At 36.3% G+C, this 19,712-nt stretch overlaps 1 protein-coding gene across 7 annotated transcripts in view; it reads left to right on the top strand.

Moving 5' to 3' along the window:
* The window catches only part of LAMA2 (laminin subunit alpha 2), a 648,848-nt gene that overhangs the window by 258,889 nt on the left and 370,247 nt on the right, over positions 1 to 19,712 (top strand). For all 7 annotated transcript variants that reach the window (XM_043888304.1, XM_043888305.1, XM_043888300.1 and 4 more), the window contains 2 exons: positions 5,897 to 5,996; positions 14,304 to 14,464. In XM_043888304.1, coding sequence (XP_043744239.1) covers positions 5,897 to 5,996; positions 14,304 to 14,464 — 261 coding nt within the window. The remainder of the gene's footprint in view (positions 1 to 5,896; positions 5,997 to 14,303; positions 14,465 to 19,712) is intronic.

Genomic DNA, 19,712 nt, shown 5'->3' on the forward strand with positions numbered 1-19,712 from the left:
AAATATTACCATCCCTCCACAAAGTCCCATGGTGACTCATTCCAGTCAATCCTTACCCCTCGGCAAACTTTGTTCTGATTTTTAAAGCATAAATTAGTTTGCCTCTTAGTGAATTTTCTAAAACTGAAATCGTAAGTTCACAAAATTTTTGGTCTTCCTTTCACTCAGTGTAACAGGTTTAGATTTACCCATGTTGTACACACTGATAGTTATTTCTTTTTTAAAAAATTCTAAGGAGTACTCCTCTGCATGAATGTGTCTTACTTTTTAATCCATTCTCCTATATATTTGGGTCATTTCCAGTTTTTGGTTAGTTCCTTCAAATCAATGTTATATGAGTCTTTTTGTGGTCATGTGTCATTAACCTTATGTGTGTCTAGGAGTATAATAGTTGTTTCATAGAATTAGATGTATTTTTGACTTTATAAGATACTGCCAATGTTTCATCAAGGTAATGATACTGTTTTACATGTTCACCAAAAATACATGTGAGTTCTACTTCTTCCATCTCTCTCTAACATTTGGTCTTAACTGACTTTTTGAAATAATCATCCTGGTGGATGTGGGTGTAATGGGTCTGGCAAGTCGGTACTAGGCTGTCACTAAGTCAGTCCTATCAATGCTGAGTGCTACAGCACATCTTCTATTATGAATTTATAGCAGTTTTTTTGTACTAAATTTATTTTAAGTACCTGCTGGCTATTCCTGTATCCTCTCTTGTGAAGTGTTTCTTCAAAATTTTTCTTTTTGATTCTAGAAAAGTCGTAATTTTAAGTTTTAGGGCTGTGGCCCATCTCAAGTAAATCTTTGTGTGGAGTGTGAAGTAATGATTGAGGTCTCCATGTTTCACCTGTTGTTCCAGCACCATGTTTTGAAAAATACTTTTTTTTTCTCTTTCAAATTGTTTTGAGCCATTTTTTGAGAATAAGTTGATCATTTGGGTTAATATCTGGAGCCCCAGTTCTATTCCATGGATTTATTTTTCCATCCTTGTGCTCACAGCACACTGTCTTCATGACTAGCTGGTTCCCATGACTTCAGAAACACTTTATGTACATCATTATAATTTATTTAAAATAATTTTTAAATCTACATTGTGATTTGTTCTCTATTGTTTAGTTTCTAAGTATTTGGGCTTTATTAAGTAAGTCCAGTGTTAGTCACTCAGTTGTGTCCAACTCTTTGCAAGCCCATGGACTATATCCCTCTAGGCTCCTCTGTCCATGAAATTCTCCAGGCAAGCATACTGGACTGGGTTGCCATTCTCTTCTCCAGGGGATCTTCCTGACACACGGATCAAAGCCAGGTCTCCCGCATTGCAGGCAGATTCTTTACCATCCCAGCCACCAGGAAAGTCCCATGTATTAATATTACTTATTATTAACATGGAAAATTTATATTTTGTTTTCATTTTTATAGATGTAATCACTGAGAAACACAGAGCAGCTAAATAAGTAGACAGAACTGGGAGGGAATTTGTTATAGCCCTGTACTCAGTGTATTATGGTCTTTTTTGGATTTCATTTATTCTTATGAGAAGGCAGCCATCATTTGTATTTTTGTTCTTCTGTATGTAAGGTGTCTATCTTCCCTAAATGATTTCAAGATATACTCTTTATATTTATCTTTTAGCAACCAAGCCATGTATTGGCTATGGCCCCTAGATAAAATTTGACCCATAGCCTATACTTGTATGGCCTGCAAACAAACAAAAAACAATTTTTTCTTTATATTTGTAAAAATTTATTTTAAAAAGAGGGGGAGGAGGAGGCGGGGGGAGGAAATGAAGGGAAAGGGAAAGGAGGTGGGCGAGAAGAAAAAGAACAACCCAATTAAGAAAAAGAGCAAGAATAAGATGGGACAATAGCTAGGAGGAAGAGGAGGAGGTGAGGAAGGCAAGAAAAAGAAGAAACAGACCTTAGATGACTTACAAAACCTACAATGTTGCTATCTAATTTTACAGAAAAAGTTTTCCAATCTTGGTTAGACCATGTTTGTCTAAATGTGGCTTTCTCTGTACGTATATTCTTGGTTACTAAACTTCTTGTAATTATAAATTGAGATTGCTGCATTTTGGAAATTTTAGGCCATTATTTCTTGACATATTTTTTTGAACTGTGCTCTCATCCTTTTATGACTCCAGCTACATACAGGCCAAGTTGCTGGACTGTGCCTATAGGTTACTGAGGCTGTGATAATTTTTTTTTTCTTTCTTTGTGCTTCAGATTGGATAATTTCTATTTATCTGTAAATAGCTATACTACTTTTCTGCATCCCATCAGTTATCTGTTGCTAAGCATATGCAGTTAATTTTTCAACTTTATAGAGTGCTTATATTTTTTTATAGTTTCCTCCACTCTGCTGAAAAAAATCCATGTATTCACTCATTATAAACCTTATTACCTTTATGCTCTCTTCAGCCTATCTAGAGACCTATACAAGTCCTTGTCTATTGATATTGGGGCACCTCACTGTTTTTGTTGACCTGTTTTTTTCTTGAACAAGTACCATGCCTTAGTTTTTCTCCTCATGTCTAGTAATTCATGATTAACACAGGAAATTTTGGTTGATACGTTGTAGTGACAAAAGATTCTGTTATCTTCTTCTGAAGATTTTTGGATTTTGTTTCAATTTGTAGTCAGCTTACTGACTAATCACTATGAAACTGGAAGCTTGCTTTTATACTTCTCTAGAGCAGATTAATAGAAAACTAAAGGTATGTATCTAACCTTACTTGGTTGATAAACAAATTTCTATTTAGGTCATATCATGTGAACTAGAAAGTCTATTCAGGTCATTCAGCTTTCCTGCTGTTGCTTTCCAGTGGGCCCCTTGGAGTCCCCAGAATTAATGTGCAATTAAGGAATCCGTTAATAATGGAGGGATATATATATGTAGATTTTGTTATTACCCTTATATGAACATGAATCTCATCTAGTGTGTTTTTTCTTTCAAATCTCAAATCCTTCTAATTTCTGCATGCTTTTAATTATTCTCCCAAGCCCTCAAATATTTGATTTTTTATATTTCCAGAATTCATCATTGTCATTTTAGGATGTGTTGGACCTATTAAAGACACTCTGCCATTATTAAAACTGGAAGCTTGATCAAGTTTTTAATACAACTTATTAAGTGAATCTGAATCTAGAATTTCATATTTTAGCACATAAAAATATGTATGCTCTATTTTGTGCTAAAAATTCAAGTATTTCAAGTGTTTAGTATTTGGGTGAAAATTCCTTATGTTTTTATGAAGATATAGAAATAAAATTTTTGTACACTGTGAATTTTATATCTTAAAAACATATATCTGCATTATTAAAAATAATTGCCCTAAAATCTCATTTTAGATATATCTACTAAGTACATATATTTAAAAATTAAAACATATATGTATATATATGCTTATGGCCATGTTTACTTTGAGAATTAATTAGTAATCTTATTTTAGTAAAATTAAAAATAAAGTATAAAGTAGATATATTTATAGGATATCTTATGTTAGAAGGTTTCCTTTGCATCATTTCTTTTTAGATCCCACATATAAGGGATGTCATACAATGTTTCTTATTCCTCTGTCTGACTCGGCTTCACTCAGTATGACTCTCTAGGTCCATCCATGTTGCTGCGAATGGCATTATTTCAATCTTTTTAATGATTGAGTAATATTCCACTGTATATATGTACCACATTTTCTTTATCCATTCCTCTGTTGATGGAAATTTAGGTTGCTTCCATGTCTTGGCTCTTGTTAGCAGTCCTGCAATAAACATTCGGGTGCATGTATCCTTTCGGATCATGTTTTTCTCTGGATGTATGCCCAGGAGTGGGATTTCAGGGTCATATGGTAGCTCTAATTTTAGTTTTTTAAGGAACCTCCATACTGTTCTCCATAGTGGCTGTACCAATTTACATTCCCACCAACAGTGTAGGAGGGTTCGCTGGAAGTTCTCCTGATCAGCAATCTGATTCAAGCAGATTTTCCCAGTTACTGTAAGGAAGGATAATAAATTAAGAGGCTTTGATTTACTCAAGCTCATCATTGTAATCATAAATTATATTCATAAAAGCTAAGAATTTATCCTAAAGAAATTTATTGCTATATATCCCCATAGAGGTGTTTTTTTGTTTTGTTTTTGTTTTTGTTTTTGGTGTTGCGGTTCTCTCTTGGTTAAAAAGTCCTCCCAGTTCTGCCCTCAAATTGCTACTCACGTCAAGCTCAAGTCTAAATGTCACTTTTCCTGTGAAACGTTGTTTGTCTTCATTGTGTTCGTACTCTCTCTTCTTTTGCTCCAGAACGCTCTTCTCTGTGTCTATCTTATCACTTGGCATATTCTACTTAATCAATATCTTTCAAGTCTGCTTTTCCAGTAAGCTTCTTTAATGCAGAAAGCAGGCCTTACCTATCTGGGCTTTGCACGATCCTTTCTTCACAATAGAAAGTAAATGAATGAGTATTAAATAATGATTTTGAAACTGATCTATAGACTTAGAAGATTGAGTTCTATCAGATGTGTAAATATTTTTCTGCTTATGACACTTTGACCTATTAACAATCAAGTTTTCATTATAAATTAAATCTGGATATATATATATGTAAACTATATTTGGGGACTTCCCTGGTTGTTCAGTGGTTAAGACTTTGCTGCCCGACCTTGCAGGGGTTGCAAGTTCAATCCCTGATCAGGGAGCTAGGATTCCACATGGCTTCTGGCCAAAAAAGCAAAACATGAAACAGAAGTAATACTATAACAAATTTTAAAAAGACTTTAAAGATGGTCCACATCAAAAAATAAAAAGCAGTATTTTATGGGAAATAGATTATATACATAATTATATGTATATTCAGCAGTATTTTAGTATTTCCTAGGCAAAGAATTTAGTTGCTTTTTTATTCTTATCCTATTGCATCTAGAAAATAAATCTTTTATATGTGGTACATTGGCACAGTCTAGGTTTGTTTAATTAAAATATTCTAACGTTAAAAACTACTTGTTGTATTGAATATTTGATATATGTGAGAAATCTTATGAGATGGTTTCTGTTATTCCTCTTAATGTTAATTTAATAACATCACTGTGATTGCTATTATTAATCTCATATTACCAGAAGGTAAAGTGCAGGAGATAGCGTAGTCAGTAAGTGGCCACAGTGGAATGTGAGCTTAAGGCTTCCTAATTATAGAACCTACATTCCCCTCCCCAGATCATGCTCCCTCCTGAGAAAATAAAAATTTTAATGTAAATATTTAAGACTACGTTTTCTCAAGCACCAAATTTAATTAGTTGTATTGTGATCAATGTGAAAAAGGTTTTGAAAAATAAAAATTTGGGGGAAAATTACTAATTTTGAACTACATTGCAGTAAAACAAAACAGTAAAGAAGATTTTATCATGGAATGTGTATTTCTCTTACATTTTCTATATAAGCAAACATTGCTATTTTGTTTCTTATGATAATTGTGATTATAAAAGAAAGAGGTACATTCTAAAATATGTAGATATTAAAAGACTATTTGGAATTTTCTTTAAAAACTTTAGCAAAGAATAAAGCATGGTGAAAGTTATATGGTGAAATTCTGGTAATCATTGAATCTAGGTAACAGTTACATAGGAGTTTATTATATTATTCTCTTTACTTCTGTATGTCCACCTAGGAGAAATGGATTCTGGCAGTTTTGAAAATATAGCAAAGAAATTTTCTTATGGATTATTTTCCAATATAGTTTCTTATTGCATATCATTAAGTTGTGAGAATAAAGAATTTTCTTATATTATCATTTTCTCAATATAATATCTTACTATATATCATTAAAATGATCTCTAAGGCTTACTGGATCAAAAAATATTAGTGTTTTTATTACAGTTGACCTAAAGCAATTTAATATTTTTGTTAGGTATCTCCAAATTATCCGAGACCATGCCAGCCATGCCATTGTGATCCAGTTGGTTCCTTAAATGAAGTCTGTGTTAAGGATGAAAAACATGCTCGACGAGGTGAGAATTTGGTAGAGGGCTGTTGTTCTGATTAAAAGTTAAAGTGTTTGTTGCTCAGTCGTATCCAATTCTTACATCTCAATAATTGCGTTTATGTTTATACTTTAAAACCAAGAAGAGAAAAAAAAAGCAAGAAGAGTTGAATTGTTTTACGTTAGTTATACATGTATATGCATATATATTTGCATATCTATGTGTGTATATATACATATATACAAACACCTTCTAGTCAATTATAGATCTGTGGTGTATGCACCTTTTGATGTTTTGTTGTTTATTAGATTACTTTGTAGCTGGTATGGTTTTTGGGGTGAAATGACAGTGCTCCTTGAGGGATGTGTGTACTACAAAGGAAGAGCAATAGATGAGATCACAGACTGAGCTGCAGTTAATAATACAGAAAGCAAGAAGTGTGCATAAAGGACTATTAAAGGCATTTCAGTTCAATTCAGTCGCTTAGTCGTGTCCGACACTTTGCGACCCCGTGAACCGCAGCACGCCAGGCCTCCCTGTCCATCACCAATACCCGGAGTCCATCGAAACCCATGTCCATCGAGTTGGTGATGTCATCCAACCATCTCATCCTCTGTCGTCCCCTTCTCCTGCCCTCAATCTTTCCCAGCATCAGGGTCTTTTCAAATGAGTCAGCTCTTCGCATCAGGTGGTCAAAGTATCGGAGTTTCAGCTTCAGCATCAATCCTTCCAATGAACACCCAGGACTGATCTCCTTTAGGATGGAAAAGGCAGTAGGAATGAGTTAATGAAGGAAAAGAGGCTGACATTAATTTAAGCTAATACCTGCTTTGGGGATTGAAATTCATGGTGAAATCCAAACGTTAGGGAATCAAATGCCAAAATAACTTCTGGATGTAAAAATGTTTACAAGCTACTTTCAGGAAAGTTGCTTGCCAAGGTTAAGTAGAAAATTCATAGAATATATCTGGAACTATTTCTTTATGTTTCCAAGACTGGATTCTTCTCTCCTGTGCAAAGACTAAAATAAATCATGGTTATGATATAGGCTTTTCCCCCAAAGACTTTTGAGTTAAAAGGCTGGCAACATTTCTTTGGCAGTTGAACTTGCTTTCTTTACAAAGCTCTGTGATTATGTATTTAGGCCTTAGAGTCTTAAATCTTAAAAGATTAAAAAATGATTATTTAAAAACTCTGATGGTGAATTATTGGTATCATTTTTGATTTTATGGTTCCTTATCTTATTATCATAATAACTAAATCACATTATTTTTATGGTAATTTAATTTTATTCCCTGAGTTTAAACAGTAAGTATTTTGCTATTGAAAAAGTGATTTTAAAAAAAGTAGAAAAGTAGAAAAATGGGTATTCAATGCAGTGGTAACTCAAATACTATTATTAACATTTGTGTGTTAACTTTAGATGGTGACTTTTTCCCCACATCTGTTCATATTTCTCTGAAATCTGGTTTTAGCTCTTAACTCTGAAAGATATTGTTTCCAAATTTTGTATATTTTAACCAATCTGTAATGAAGATCTTTGTATACAAGATATTTTTCAATTATTTTTTTCCCTCTGAGATCTAAATTCTTTTTTTTTCAAATTGAGGTATAGTTGATGTACAATATTATATATGTTACAGTTGTACAATACAGTGATTTTTTTCAGTTACAAGGAAAACAACACATGGTCAACTAAAATTTTAACAGTACGAACGGAATGAAATAGCAAATACAGTCCTCTTTAACCTATTCAACCCTAGTCTCATTTCCAAATGTAATCACAATTTAAAATTTTTTATATCATAACGTACCAAAATTCAGAAAACTCACCTTAGCTATAATAACGACATTATGTTAAAATCATTATACATATTAATTTTTGTATTGGATTTCTTATGTGCCTTTATAATCTTCAAATTCTTATCTACTCCAAGATAAGCAAATTATTTATTTCTTTAGTTCTTATTTCTTTCTATTCTTCCAGTTTTATTGCAATATAATTGACATACAGCACTGTGTAAGCTTGGGCTTCCTTTGTGGCTCAGCTGGTAAAGAATCCACCTGCAACGGCAGACCTGGGTTTCATCCCTGGTTTGGGAAGATTCCTCTGGAGAAGGGAAAAGCTACCCACTCCAGCGTTCTGGCCTGGAGAATTCCATGGACTGTATAGTCCATGGGGTCACAAAGAGTTGGACACAACTGAGTGACTTTCACTTTCACTGTGTAAGTTTAAAGTATTCAACACGATGATTTGACTTTCATGCTTCATGAAATTATTACCAGAATAAGTTTAGTGAAAATCCATCACCTCAAGGATTACTTGAACAGAAGCGCTGCAGTACCTTGACAGTCAATCTGAGAAACAAGATGGCTTTCTAAGTGATCAGTGGGTTGGGATCTACTGGGAAAAAAATGACTCATGCCCTGGCAGGACAGAGTGGGATGATGCAAGATTTCATCACTTACTCAGGATGCAAAAATAATGAATTGTTTATTTCTGGAATTTTCCATTTGATATTTTTCAACTGTGGTTGACCACAGGTTAACTGAAACCGTGAAAAGTGAAACCACAGATAAGAGAGGAAAGATGTATGTTTATTTTATAATTTGTATATTTTAGTAGTACTCTCTGCTATCTATTTGATTCTGCAGTTTGATTTTTTTGGTAAGTGTTTATCTGGGCCTTGTTTTCTTGTGTTTTTCCTAACTGTGGGGGTGTGTGTGTGTGCATGCACATACATGTGTATTTCCTAGTTTACCCTTTCGGGACTCCTCAGTTTATATGTAAAGTTCTCTGATATGTCATCCTACCTTGAATTGTACCTAGAATTTGTCTTTTGTTCAATAAGACCATGCTCCACACTCTAGACTAGTTAATCACAATTAATTGACTTTAGGAAAGACACTGGTCTGAGAAATGGCTTACTACTCTAGAAAATAATTATAGTTTCTGATCTCCATGGGATTTCTCTGCTTCATAACAGCACAGTCATTTTATATATATCTCTCTCTGCCAATTTCAACCCTCACAGTCAAGTGTTCTGAACAAGACATTTAGTTTGTAGTACTTTCAGAAACAAATATTGAAATAGACATTTTTTATTGCATAGAGTATTTCTCTGTTTAGTCTTGAGGTCTGGAGATTTTAATATCAGAAATAAATATGAATTGAGTGGAGTGTTTCTGTGGCCTTTATTAAAGTGGACATATTTCTTTTTCATTTTACTTCTACATATGATTAAGAAAATAAATTTATTATTGTTCAACAGTGCAGACATAGCTCAGAGATATTACAAGTTCAGTTCCAGACTACTGTAATAAAGCAAGTTCCACTAATTTTTGGTTACCCAGTGCGTATTAAAGTTATGTTTACATTATATTGTAATCTACTAAGTGTGTAATAACATTATGTCTGAAAATACAATACCTTAATTCAAAAAGACTTTCTTGCTAAAAAATGCTAACCGTTATCTGATCCTGTAGTGAGTTGCAATTTTTTAGCTGACAGAGGATCTTGCCTTTAGGTCAATGGCTACAGGGTGGTGGTTGCTGAAGGTTGGGATGGCTGTGGCAATTTCTTTCTTTTCTTTTTTTTTTTTTTTTTGGCAATTTCTTACTATAACTAAAAAATGATGTTTGCTACACTGACTGACTTTTCCTTTCATAAACAATTTCTCTGTAGCATGTAATGCTGTTTGGTAGCATTTTATCCACAATAAGACATCTTTCAAAATTGGAGTCAGTCTTCTCAAACCCTGCGGCTGCTTTATCAACTCAGTTTAGTCAATTCAGTCGCTCAGTTGTGTCTGACTCTTTGTGACCCCATGGACTGCAGCACACCAGGCCTCCCTGTCCATCACCAACTCCCAAAGTTTACTCAAACTCATGTCCATTGAATTGGTGATGCCATCCAACCATCTCATCCTCTGTCGTCCCCTTCTTCTCCTACCCCTAATCCCTCCCAGCATCAGGGTCTTTTCAAATGAGTCAGCTCTTCCCATGAGGTGGCCAAAGTATTGGAGTTTCAGCTTCAGCATCAGTCCTTCCAATGAACACCCAGGATTGATCTCCTTTAGGGTGGACTGGTTGGATCTCCTTGCTGTCCAAGGGACTCTCAAGAGTCTTCTACAAGACAGTTCAAAAGCATCAATTCTTTGGCACTCAGATTTCTTTATAGTCCAACTCTCACATCCATACATGACCACTGGAAAAACCATAGCTTTGACTAGACGGACCTTTGTTGGCAAATAATGTCTCTGCTTTCTAATATGCTGTCTAGGTTGCTCATAAAATTTCTTCCAGGTAGTAAGCGTCTTTTTATTTCATGGCTGCAGTGATTTTGGAGCCCCCCAAAATAAAGTTTGCCATTGTTTCCACTGTTTCTCCATCTATTTGCCATGAAGTGATGGGACCAGATGCCATGATCTTAGTTTTCTGAATGTTGAGGTTTAAGCCAACTTTTTCACTCTCCTCTTTCACTTTCATCAAGAGACTCTTTAGTTCTTCTTCACTTTCTGCCATAAGGGTGGTGTCGTCTGCATATCTGAGGTTATTGATATTTCTCCCGGCAATCTTGATTCCAGCTTGTGCTTCCTTCAGCCCAGCATTTCTCATGATGTACTCTGCATATAAGTTAAATAAGCAGGGTGACAATATACAGCCTTGACATACTCTTTTTCCTATTTGGAACCAGTGTGTTGTTCCGTGTAGAGTTCTAACTGTTGCTTCCCCTCCATAGAGCTTTCTTAAGAGGCAGATCAGGTGGTCTGGTATTCCCATCTTTTTCAGAATTTCCCACAGTTTATTGTGATCTATACAGTCAAAGTCCTTGACATAGTCAATAAAGCAGAAATAGATGTTTTTCTGGAACTCTCTTGCTTTTTTGATGACCCAGCAGATGTTGGCATTTTAATCTCTGGTTCCACTGCCTTTTCTAAAACCAGCTTGAACATCTGGAAGTTCACAGTTCACGTATTGTTGAAGCCTGGCTTGGAGAATTTTGAGCATTACTTTTCTAGCATGTGAGATGAGTGCAATTGTGTGGTAGTTTGAGCGTTCTTTGGCATTGCCTTTCTTAGGGATTGGAATGAAAACTGACCTTTTCCAGTCCTGTGGCCACTGCTGAGTTTTCTAAATTCGCTGACATATTGAGTGCAGCACTTTCACAGCATCATCTTTTAGGATTTGAAATAGCTCAACTGGAATTCCATCACCTCCATTAGCTTTGTTAATAGTGATGCTTCCTAAGGCCCACTTGACTTCACATTCCAGGATGTCTGACTCTAGGTGAGTGATCACACCATTGTGATTATCTGGGTCGTGAAGATATTTTTTTGTACAGTTCTTCTGCGTATTCTTGCCACCTCTTCTTAATATCAACTAAGTTTATCAACTAAGTTTATGTAATATTTGTTGTCAGTTCAATAGTCATAGCACCTTCACCAGGAGCAGAATCTATGCCAAGGAATCAGTTTGTTTCCTTACTCAGGAGGGGCAACTCTGCACTTCTTAAAATTTATCATCATGTTGTGGCAATTAAGTCCTATTTTCAGGCTCTACTTCATTTGCTGTTTCCGCCACGTCTGCAGTGACTTTCTGCACATTAGTTGAATCCTCCATAGTTCTCCATAAAGGCTGGAATCAACTTCTTCTCAACTTATGTTAATGTTGATACTTTTGACCTCTTCCCATCATCGGGGAGTTTGTAGTTTCCTCAATTCTGTCTCGTTGCAATAAAAATTTGAAGCGATGGACAGACCAGCATTACAGCCCTTGGACGGACCAGTGTTGCAGCTCTTGGATGGATCACTGTTACAGCTCCATGTTACAGCTCGGTTTTATTTAGAAAGTAAAGGAAAATACATCCTTGAGGTGTGAGGGCATGCTGCCCCAAAAGACAGGAAGAGAATAGAGGCCCCCAGCCCAATTTTGGCTCCTCTTTTTATGTTTTTTTCTCCTCCCCCTGGGCCTGCCCTATGTAAATTGGGCTAACCAGGAGTGCTGTTTGTTTTACCTGAGGTCCTCACTCCTGTGCTCGGACCTTCCTTTGTTCCAATTTTGCAGGCTTTTTCCTTACTTGTCTTTTAGCCGCCGGCATTCTGGACTCCTTTTACTAAACACCATTAACCTCTGATGTTCTTAATTGCGTTTAGAATAGTGACTCCTTCTAGAAGGTTTTCAATTGACTTTGCCCAGATCCATCAGTGGAATCACTATCTAAGGCAGCTGTAGCCTTAGAATACACACACACACACACACACACACACATATATATACACACACACACACATGTATATTAATAATAGGATTACTTTTTGATCCATGGGCTGCAGAATAGATGTGTTAACAGGCTTGGAAACAATGTGAATCTCACTGTACATCTCCATTGTAGCTCTTGGATGACCAGGTTCATTATCAAAATGTTCAGTAATATTTTGAAACTTTTTTTTTCTGAGTAGTAGATCTCAACACTGGGCTTAAAATATTCAGTAAACTGTGTTTTAAAGAGATGTACTATCATCCAGGCAGAGTTGATTTAGCAGAGGGCCCTGGGATTTCTGGAATGGTAAATGAGCCTCGGCTTCAACTTCAAGTCGTCAGCTGCATTAACTCCTAGTATGAGAGTCAGCCTGTCCTTTGAAGATTTGAAGCCGGGCCTCAACCTCCCCTCTCTAGCTATGAAAGTCCTACATGTCATCTTTTCCCAATAGAAGCCTGTTAAATCTACATTGAAAATCTGTTGTTGAGTGTCCTCACCTTCATCTTAGTTACATCTTCTGGATAACTTGCTGCAGCTTGCATCTGATCTGTATCAGCATTTGTTGCCTCATCTGGCGCATTTATGTTACAGAAATGGCTTCTTTCCTTAAGCCTCATGAACCAATCTCTGCTAGCTTCAGACTTTTCTTCTGTGACTTACTCATGTCTCTCAACCTTTATAGAATTGAAGAGAGTTAGGGCTACCTCGGGATTCGGTTTTGGCTTAAGTAAATATTGAGACTGGTTTGCTCTTCTATCCAGACCAATAAAACTTTCTCCATATCAGCCATAAGGCTGTTTCACTTTGTTAACATTTATGTGTTCACTGGAGGAGCACTTCTAATTTCCTTCAAGAAATTTTCCTTTGCATTCACAACTTGGCTAACTGGTTAAAGAAGACTAGCTTTAGGCCTTATTTCAGCTTTCAAAATTCCTTTCTCTCTCAATTTAATTACTTCTAGCTTTTGATTTAAAGGGCTTCCCTAGGGGCTCGGTAGTAAAGAATCCATGTGCAGAAGACCTGAGTTTGATGCCTGGGTTGGGAAGATCCCCTGGAGTAGAAAATGGCAACTCACTGCAGCGTACTTGCCTGAGCTATAGTTCGTGGGGTTGCAGAAGAGTTGGCCATGTTTATTTTGGGTTATCTCTGTTAGATTTTGATGTCATATATTCATGAGCTTTATAAACTGAATTACATACCTGTTTTTTTAATATGTTCCTTACGAGTTTCAGACATTGAGAATACAGTAAAAATTAACCAGTACTGAAATAGTTTGTGGGAATTCTTTCATCGTTTGCTTTCCTTTGATATCCTTAATTAGCCTTGTCTAAGGTTCCTTTTTATTTGCTTCCTTTTCATTTTTTTTTTTAATGTTTCAAATATCCCTTGCTTCCTGTGGTATTCATTTTGTTTTACATTTTTAAAAACTACATGAATTAAGTTTTAATTTGTTTACATTTTTAAATAATGAAAGTATTTAAGCCTAAAAGTTTGGCTTCAGTTTTTCCACATCCAATTGAATATAGCTCTCTGTGCTACACAATAGGACCTTGTTGTTTATCTATTCTCTATATAAATAGTTTGTATCTGCTAATTCCAAACTCCCAGTTCATCCTTGCCACAATCCTCTCTTATTTGGCAATCACAAATCCATTCTCTATGTCTGTGAGTCTATTTCTGCTTGGCAGATAAGTTCATTTGTGTCATATTTTAGAACCTACATGTGAGTGATAGCATATGGTGTCTGTCTCTTTCTGACTTATTACTTTACTTAGTATTATAATCTCTAGGTCCATCCATGTTGGTGCAAATGGCATTATTTCATTCCTTGTTATGGCTGAGTATTATTCCATGGTATATATGCACCATATCTTCTTTATCCATTCATTTGTTGATGGACATTTAGTTTGAATACCCTTAGTCTTTTTCTTTGTTTACTTAGATGATTGACATTAGGTTTTTATTTTAAAGTAGTATATTTTTACCCCCAAGCCACTTTTCCATCTTGTGGTAGTCTCGGAAGGTTTCTGAGTTAATTTGAAGATACTGATATGTGTTTCATCTTTTTTTAGGTCTGGCGCCTGGATCCTGTCACTGTAAGCCTGGCTTCAGAGGCGTGAGCTGCGATCGTTGTGCCAGAGGTTACGCTGGCTACCCAGACTGCAAGCCCTGCAACTGCAGTGGTGCTGGGAGCACCAACGAGGACCCCTGTTTTGGACCCTGTAGCTGCAAGGTACCTCGTGTACTCAAATAACGTCCCATTGTTTAGAGCAAAGGTTATTTTCCTTAGTTTCTCTCTTATGTTTGTATACATCAAGCGATTGGAGCTTCTGTAAATATCCAGTCTCTATTCCATGGCAGCACTCCTCTAAGTGTCTTTAGAATCAGGTTTGGTTCAGCAAGACACATGCCTTTGGTTTAAAAACTTACAAATACAGAAGAGAAGTCATCTTAAGAATGTGTTATTTTAACAGAAACACATTTGCCCCCTTATCTATCTAGTGTGTTAATTTTAAAATATACAACACTAAAGCTAGCAACCCTTTAAAACTACTATACACTCAAATCTACTTTAGCTTCATGTCTTATCTAATTCTGAAAAGAATTCTCTCAAAGATTTCATTCTAGATTTTTAAATCATCTTCTGAAGTTTGAACCCAGACAGGTCTGAAAATACCATGTTCAAAATCGTCTATTTAATTACCAAAAAATGTGAGACACCCTAGTGGATCTGATTACATGCTCAGTAATTCCTCACAAGAGTACTTTCAGAAATGCAACTTTGTTTATTGTACACACTCAGAGAATAGGACATCATGCTGTCACCACGGGACACATTGTACCTGCAGCTTACACATAGAGGAAACATAGAAGCAGGTACAAATTTGAAATTATAAAACTGGTTTGCGTGCATGCATCGCTTCAGTTGTGTCCAACTCTGTGCGACCCCATGGACAGCAGCCCACAGGCTCCCCTGTCCACGGGATTCTCCAGCAAGAATACTGGAGTGGGTTGCCATCTCCTTCTCTATAAAACTGGTTTACTTTACAGTAATCAGTTCCAAAACATTCAGATCAGACAATGTTAGCTATATTAGCTGAGAGAATAAACACTCCATTAAAAAAGTTAGAATCCCATACAAATATAAAAATAAATGTTACTTTTTTAAAGAAAAAGCATAGATGAAACTTTATTAAGAATATTTCCTTTATTAATTCATTAGCCTTATCTGCTGCTGCTGCTTAGTCACTCACTTGTGTTTGATTCTTTGTGACCCCATAGACTCTAGCCCGCCAGGCTCCTCTGTCCATGGAGATTCTCCAGACAGGAATACTGGAGTGGGTTGCCATGCCGTCCTCCAGGCTCCAGGGGAATCTTCCCATCCCAGGGATCGAACCCAGGTCTTTTGCATTGCAGGTGGATTCTTTACCATCTGAACCTCTAGTGAAGCAGTCTTATCTAGACAACTATAAACTATATACTGATAGTTTGTGTTTACGTGTGCATATGTATACAAACATTAAACCATAAAATAAGTAAATATTAGTATCCATGTTGAGAACATGTTTGTTGGGACAAGAAGCTAAATATTGTAATAGTTATATAATTAAATATATGTTATATCCAGGGCTATTTAGATACCTATCTTGGAACACTGAAACAATAAAACTCCTGTCTACATAAACATGCAGAAAGTCTATAGTCCACGGTAAAGAGTTGCCATGTGTTGAAAAATAGTAAATTAACTACATCTAGTACCTTTTAGTCTAATATTATCTAGGATGAAGACTTACTTGTAGATCAATACCAGAGTGGTCTGTGAGTGATCACTTGCTAATGGACACCACCTGTCTTGTGGTGTATATCTTTTGGAGTAATCCTAGAAGCATCTCTAATATTTATGAAATATAGTTCCTGTATGTGCTTTATTCCTTTCCCAAAACTCCACAGAAATCTCTTAGCTTTATCACTTGTTCAAGTAAAGGACAAGCACAGCTGAGCTTCAAATGAAAGAGAAACCTTCTGAGTCTCTAGAGTATAGGAAGTAAAACTGGAAAAAAAGGGAATGTTGTCATACACATATTATTCATAGAGGGAAGATACCTGGTATTTGCCACGAAAGAACAACGGCTGAAGGAGGCAGGCCCCATTCATTTTCTTTGATACATATATCAGAAAGGCTAGAACAGGAGAGTTGTCATCATTAGCAGAGCTCCAAGGGAGAATTGCTCAAGCCACTGGCTGGTCTCTGCCTGCCTCAGAGAGTGATTCCAATCCTAATAAGAAAAATGCCTCTTACAGTCACTTGAAACTCTACATAGACAATTAGAACACAACAATAAATAGTAATTAAGAAATAAAAGAGAATGAAAAACTAAGTAAGTAGCATCATTAAAAGAGTTCTCTTCAACTATGTGATATTTTAAATAGATGACTATAAGCTCTTATAAACTAGAATGCTTTATAGGATAAAAACTTGCAGAAAGCAAATCTCATTAGATATCTAAATAATTTTAGAAGTGTTGAATTTTATGCATGTTTCACAAAAACATCATTTGACATAGGATTGTCAGCTGATTACTCAAAACAACATGGATCAGAATGCTGTTTAACAGATGAAATGTTATTTGGAAGCTAAGTAGAGACTTAAATTCAAATATGATGATACCTATAAAGGCATTCATCTTCAAAATGTGTATTAACCAGTAAACATTTGCACATTTATTCTTTTTCACTGTAATATATATTAATTTTCCAAAATTTTCGTTAAAAAAAATACCTTAAGTCTGTGAACATTTTAAGAAATCACCTTGTTGTAAAGTCTCGGGCCTAAATTTATTTCTAGTGTAAATTGTAAATGACTAATGTTCTATTTAAATGCAGTACTGAGAAGAGTGGACACCTTATTCCCATTTCTTCCATTTCGCATACAGGTATTTTGGATAAAATGGAGCAAAAAAATTTGCAATCAGGTAGATTCAGGAAAGAAAGGGAATTTCCTAGATATCAGACCAAAGAAGGAAATCTGAGTTAAGCGTGGTGCTGTTTAGTCGCTAAGTTGTGTTTGATTCTTTGTGACCCCATGGACCGTAGCCTGTCAGCCTCTGTCAGTGGGATTTCCCATGGCAAATACTGGAGCAGGTTGCCATTTCCTTCACTTAAAGCATGTGAAGTGAAGAGAAAGTGTTAGTCACTCAGTGGTGTTTGACTCTTAGTGGCTATAGCAGCCAGGCTTCTCTGTCCATGGGGAATTCTCCAGCCAAGAATACTGGAGTGAGTAGCCATTTCCTTAGCCAGGGGATCTTCCTTACCCAGGCATTGCACCCAGGTCTCTTGTATTTCAGGCAGATTCTTTACCATCTGAGCCACCAGGGAAGCCCATAAACTCAAACAAAACTATGCAACTAAGGTCATGGCTTTGGAGATAGGAGGCTGGTCTTAATGCTGAGATAGGAATTCAAGTTTAGAGTTTTAATGGCTTCTCTGAACCTTGACACTAAGATTTGAACCCACCGAGGGAAACAGGAACTGAATTCATTTAAACCTGGACTCTAGAAATGCTCCCTAGCAGTCAACAAGCAGGCACTAGAAAATTACACCCAGAGGCGAGGCGTGTCAACCAGAAAACATTCTCTTTCCTTTGGGGCTCTAGGTAGGTGAAAATTAGGGCACTGTCAAAATCCCAAATCTGAGTGCCACATGGAATGGGGTTGGTTTTAATCTCCCTTTAGGTGCTGGAATTCTTCAACACGTCAAGCAAACGGTATTTCCACAGGAAGAAAGTATAGCCTTAACTGACTGTGAACTCACCATAAAGTAGTATACTGCACAATAGGAAAATAACTGCAAGAGGAAATTGGAAGTCAAAGAAGTCAGAATGTTCATAAACTAAAAACAAGAAAGAATCAGACAACCTGAAAAAATTGCACACACATAAAAATATTTAAACAATTTAATAATATATATCACAGAAATAAAATATGTAGAAAATGAATAGTCATAAAAATATGAGTAGAAGATAAAAGCACAAAGAAAGAAAAACAGGGGAAAAAACAAAAACTAGGGTACTATATTAAAAGAATAAGCAGGTTTGGAAAAAAGTTGATGCAATTTATTTCTAGAAATGAACAAAAAAATTAGATGTAGTCATTGAAATTTAAAATTCAGTGAGTGGGTTGAACAAGAGGTTAGAAAACTGTTGGATAGAGGATCAGAAATACAGAATGGGGTAAAATACTTATACATTGTCATAGGGAGGTAAAGAAATAAAAACATGAGATGCCAAGTGGCATGGTTGGTAGAACGATAAAATTCAATATAAGTTTAGCAGAAGTGGCCAAAGAAGATATTAGATGAAATTGGGGAGAAACAGTATTCAAGAAATAATTGAGTAAAGAATTATGAAGATTTAAAGAAGATTATATATGCTCAGTTTGAAGAAGATAAAAAAAAGTCCACCACCAGGGTTTAGTAGAATCCCTGCCCACCAGTCAAGGAAAAATATTAAAACCAGAGACAAATATCAGTTTATTGTGAATGTTCACCACCAGCAGTTCAACTTCACTGAAAAAGCTTCTCAGTGACATATGTACTTTAGTCAAAGAATATTGAACCCAGAAGAATTTCAGTGGGTTGAAGACTGTAAGAATCAGTCTATGGAAAGCAGTAGCATTTCTGTACACCAGCGATAGCCAATTAGGAAATGTAATAATATTTAGAATGCAACAAGACGATGTGGTACTCAGGAATAAATGTTCTCAATTAGAGGTATTTTTAAAAAGATTATAGAAGATCATAGGTAATACTTAAAATGGGGAGAAATAGCTGCTAATTTTAAGTGCTGGTAAAAATCTGGGGAGATGGAAGTGTTCACCATTGCTCTTATTAGAATGAATTAGGGACTTCCCTGGTGGGCCAGTGGCTGACTCTGCAACCCCAATGCAGAGGGCCCAGATTTATTCCATGAGGAGGGCATGGCAACCCACTCCAGTATTCTTGCCTGGACAATCCCTATGGGCAGAGGAGCCTTGTGGCCAGCAGTCCTTGGGGTCACAAGGAGTCGGACACCACTGGGCAACTAAGCATAGCACAGGAAGGAACTAGGTCCCACATGCTGCAGTGAAGATGATGGAGATCCCACATGGCACAACTTAGACCGGGTACAGCCAAATAAATAAATAAATAATTTTAAAAATTAGGATGAAGTAGTATCAAAACTCAGAGAAGGCAATGGCACCCCACTCCAGTACTCTTGCCTGGAGAATCCCATGGACGGAGGAGCCTGGTAGGCTGCGGTCCATGGGGTCGCTAAGAGTCAGACACAACTGAGCGACTTCACTTTCCCTTTTCACTTTCATGCATTGGAGAAGGAAATGGCAACCCACTCCAGTGTTCTTGCCTGGAGATTCCCAGGGACGGGAGAGCCTTGGTGGGCTGCCGTCTATGGGGTCGCACAGTGTCGGACATGACTGAAGTGACTT

The sequence above is a fragment of the Cervus elaphus genome, chromosome 26 (assembly GCF_910594005.1).
Source record: "Cervus elaphus chromosome 26, mCerEla1.1, whole genome shotgun sequence".
Lineage (NCBI taxonomy): Eukaryota > Metazoa > Chordata > Mammalia > Artiodactyla > Cervidae > Cervus > Cervus elaphus.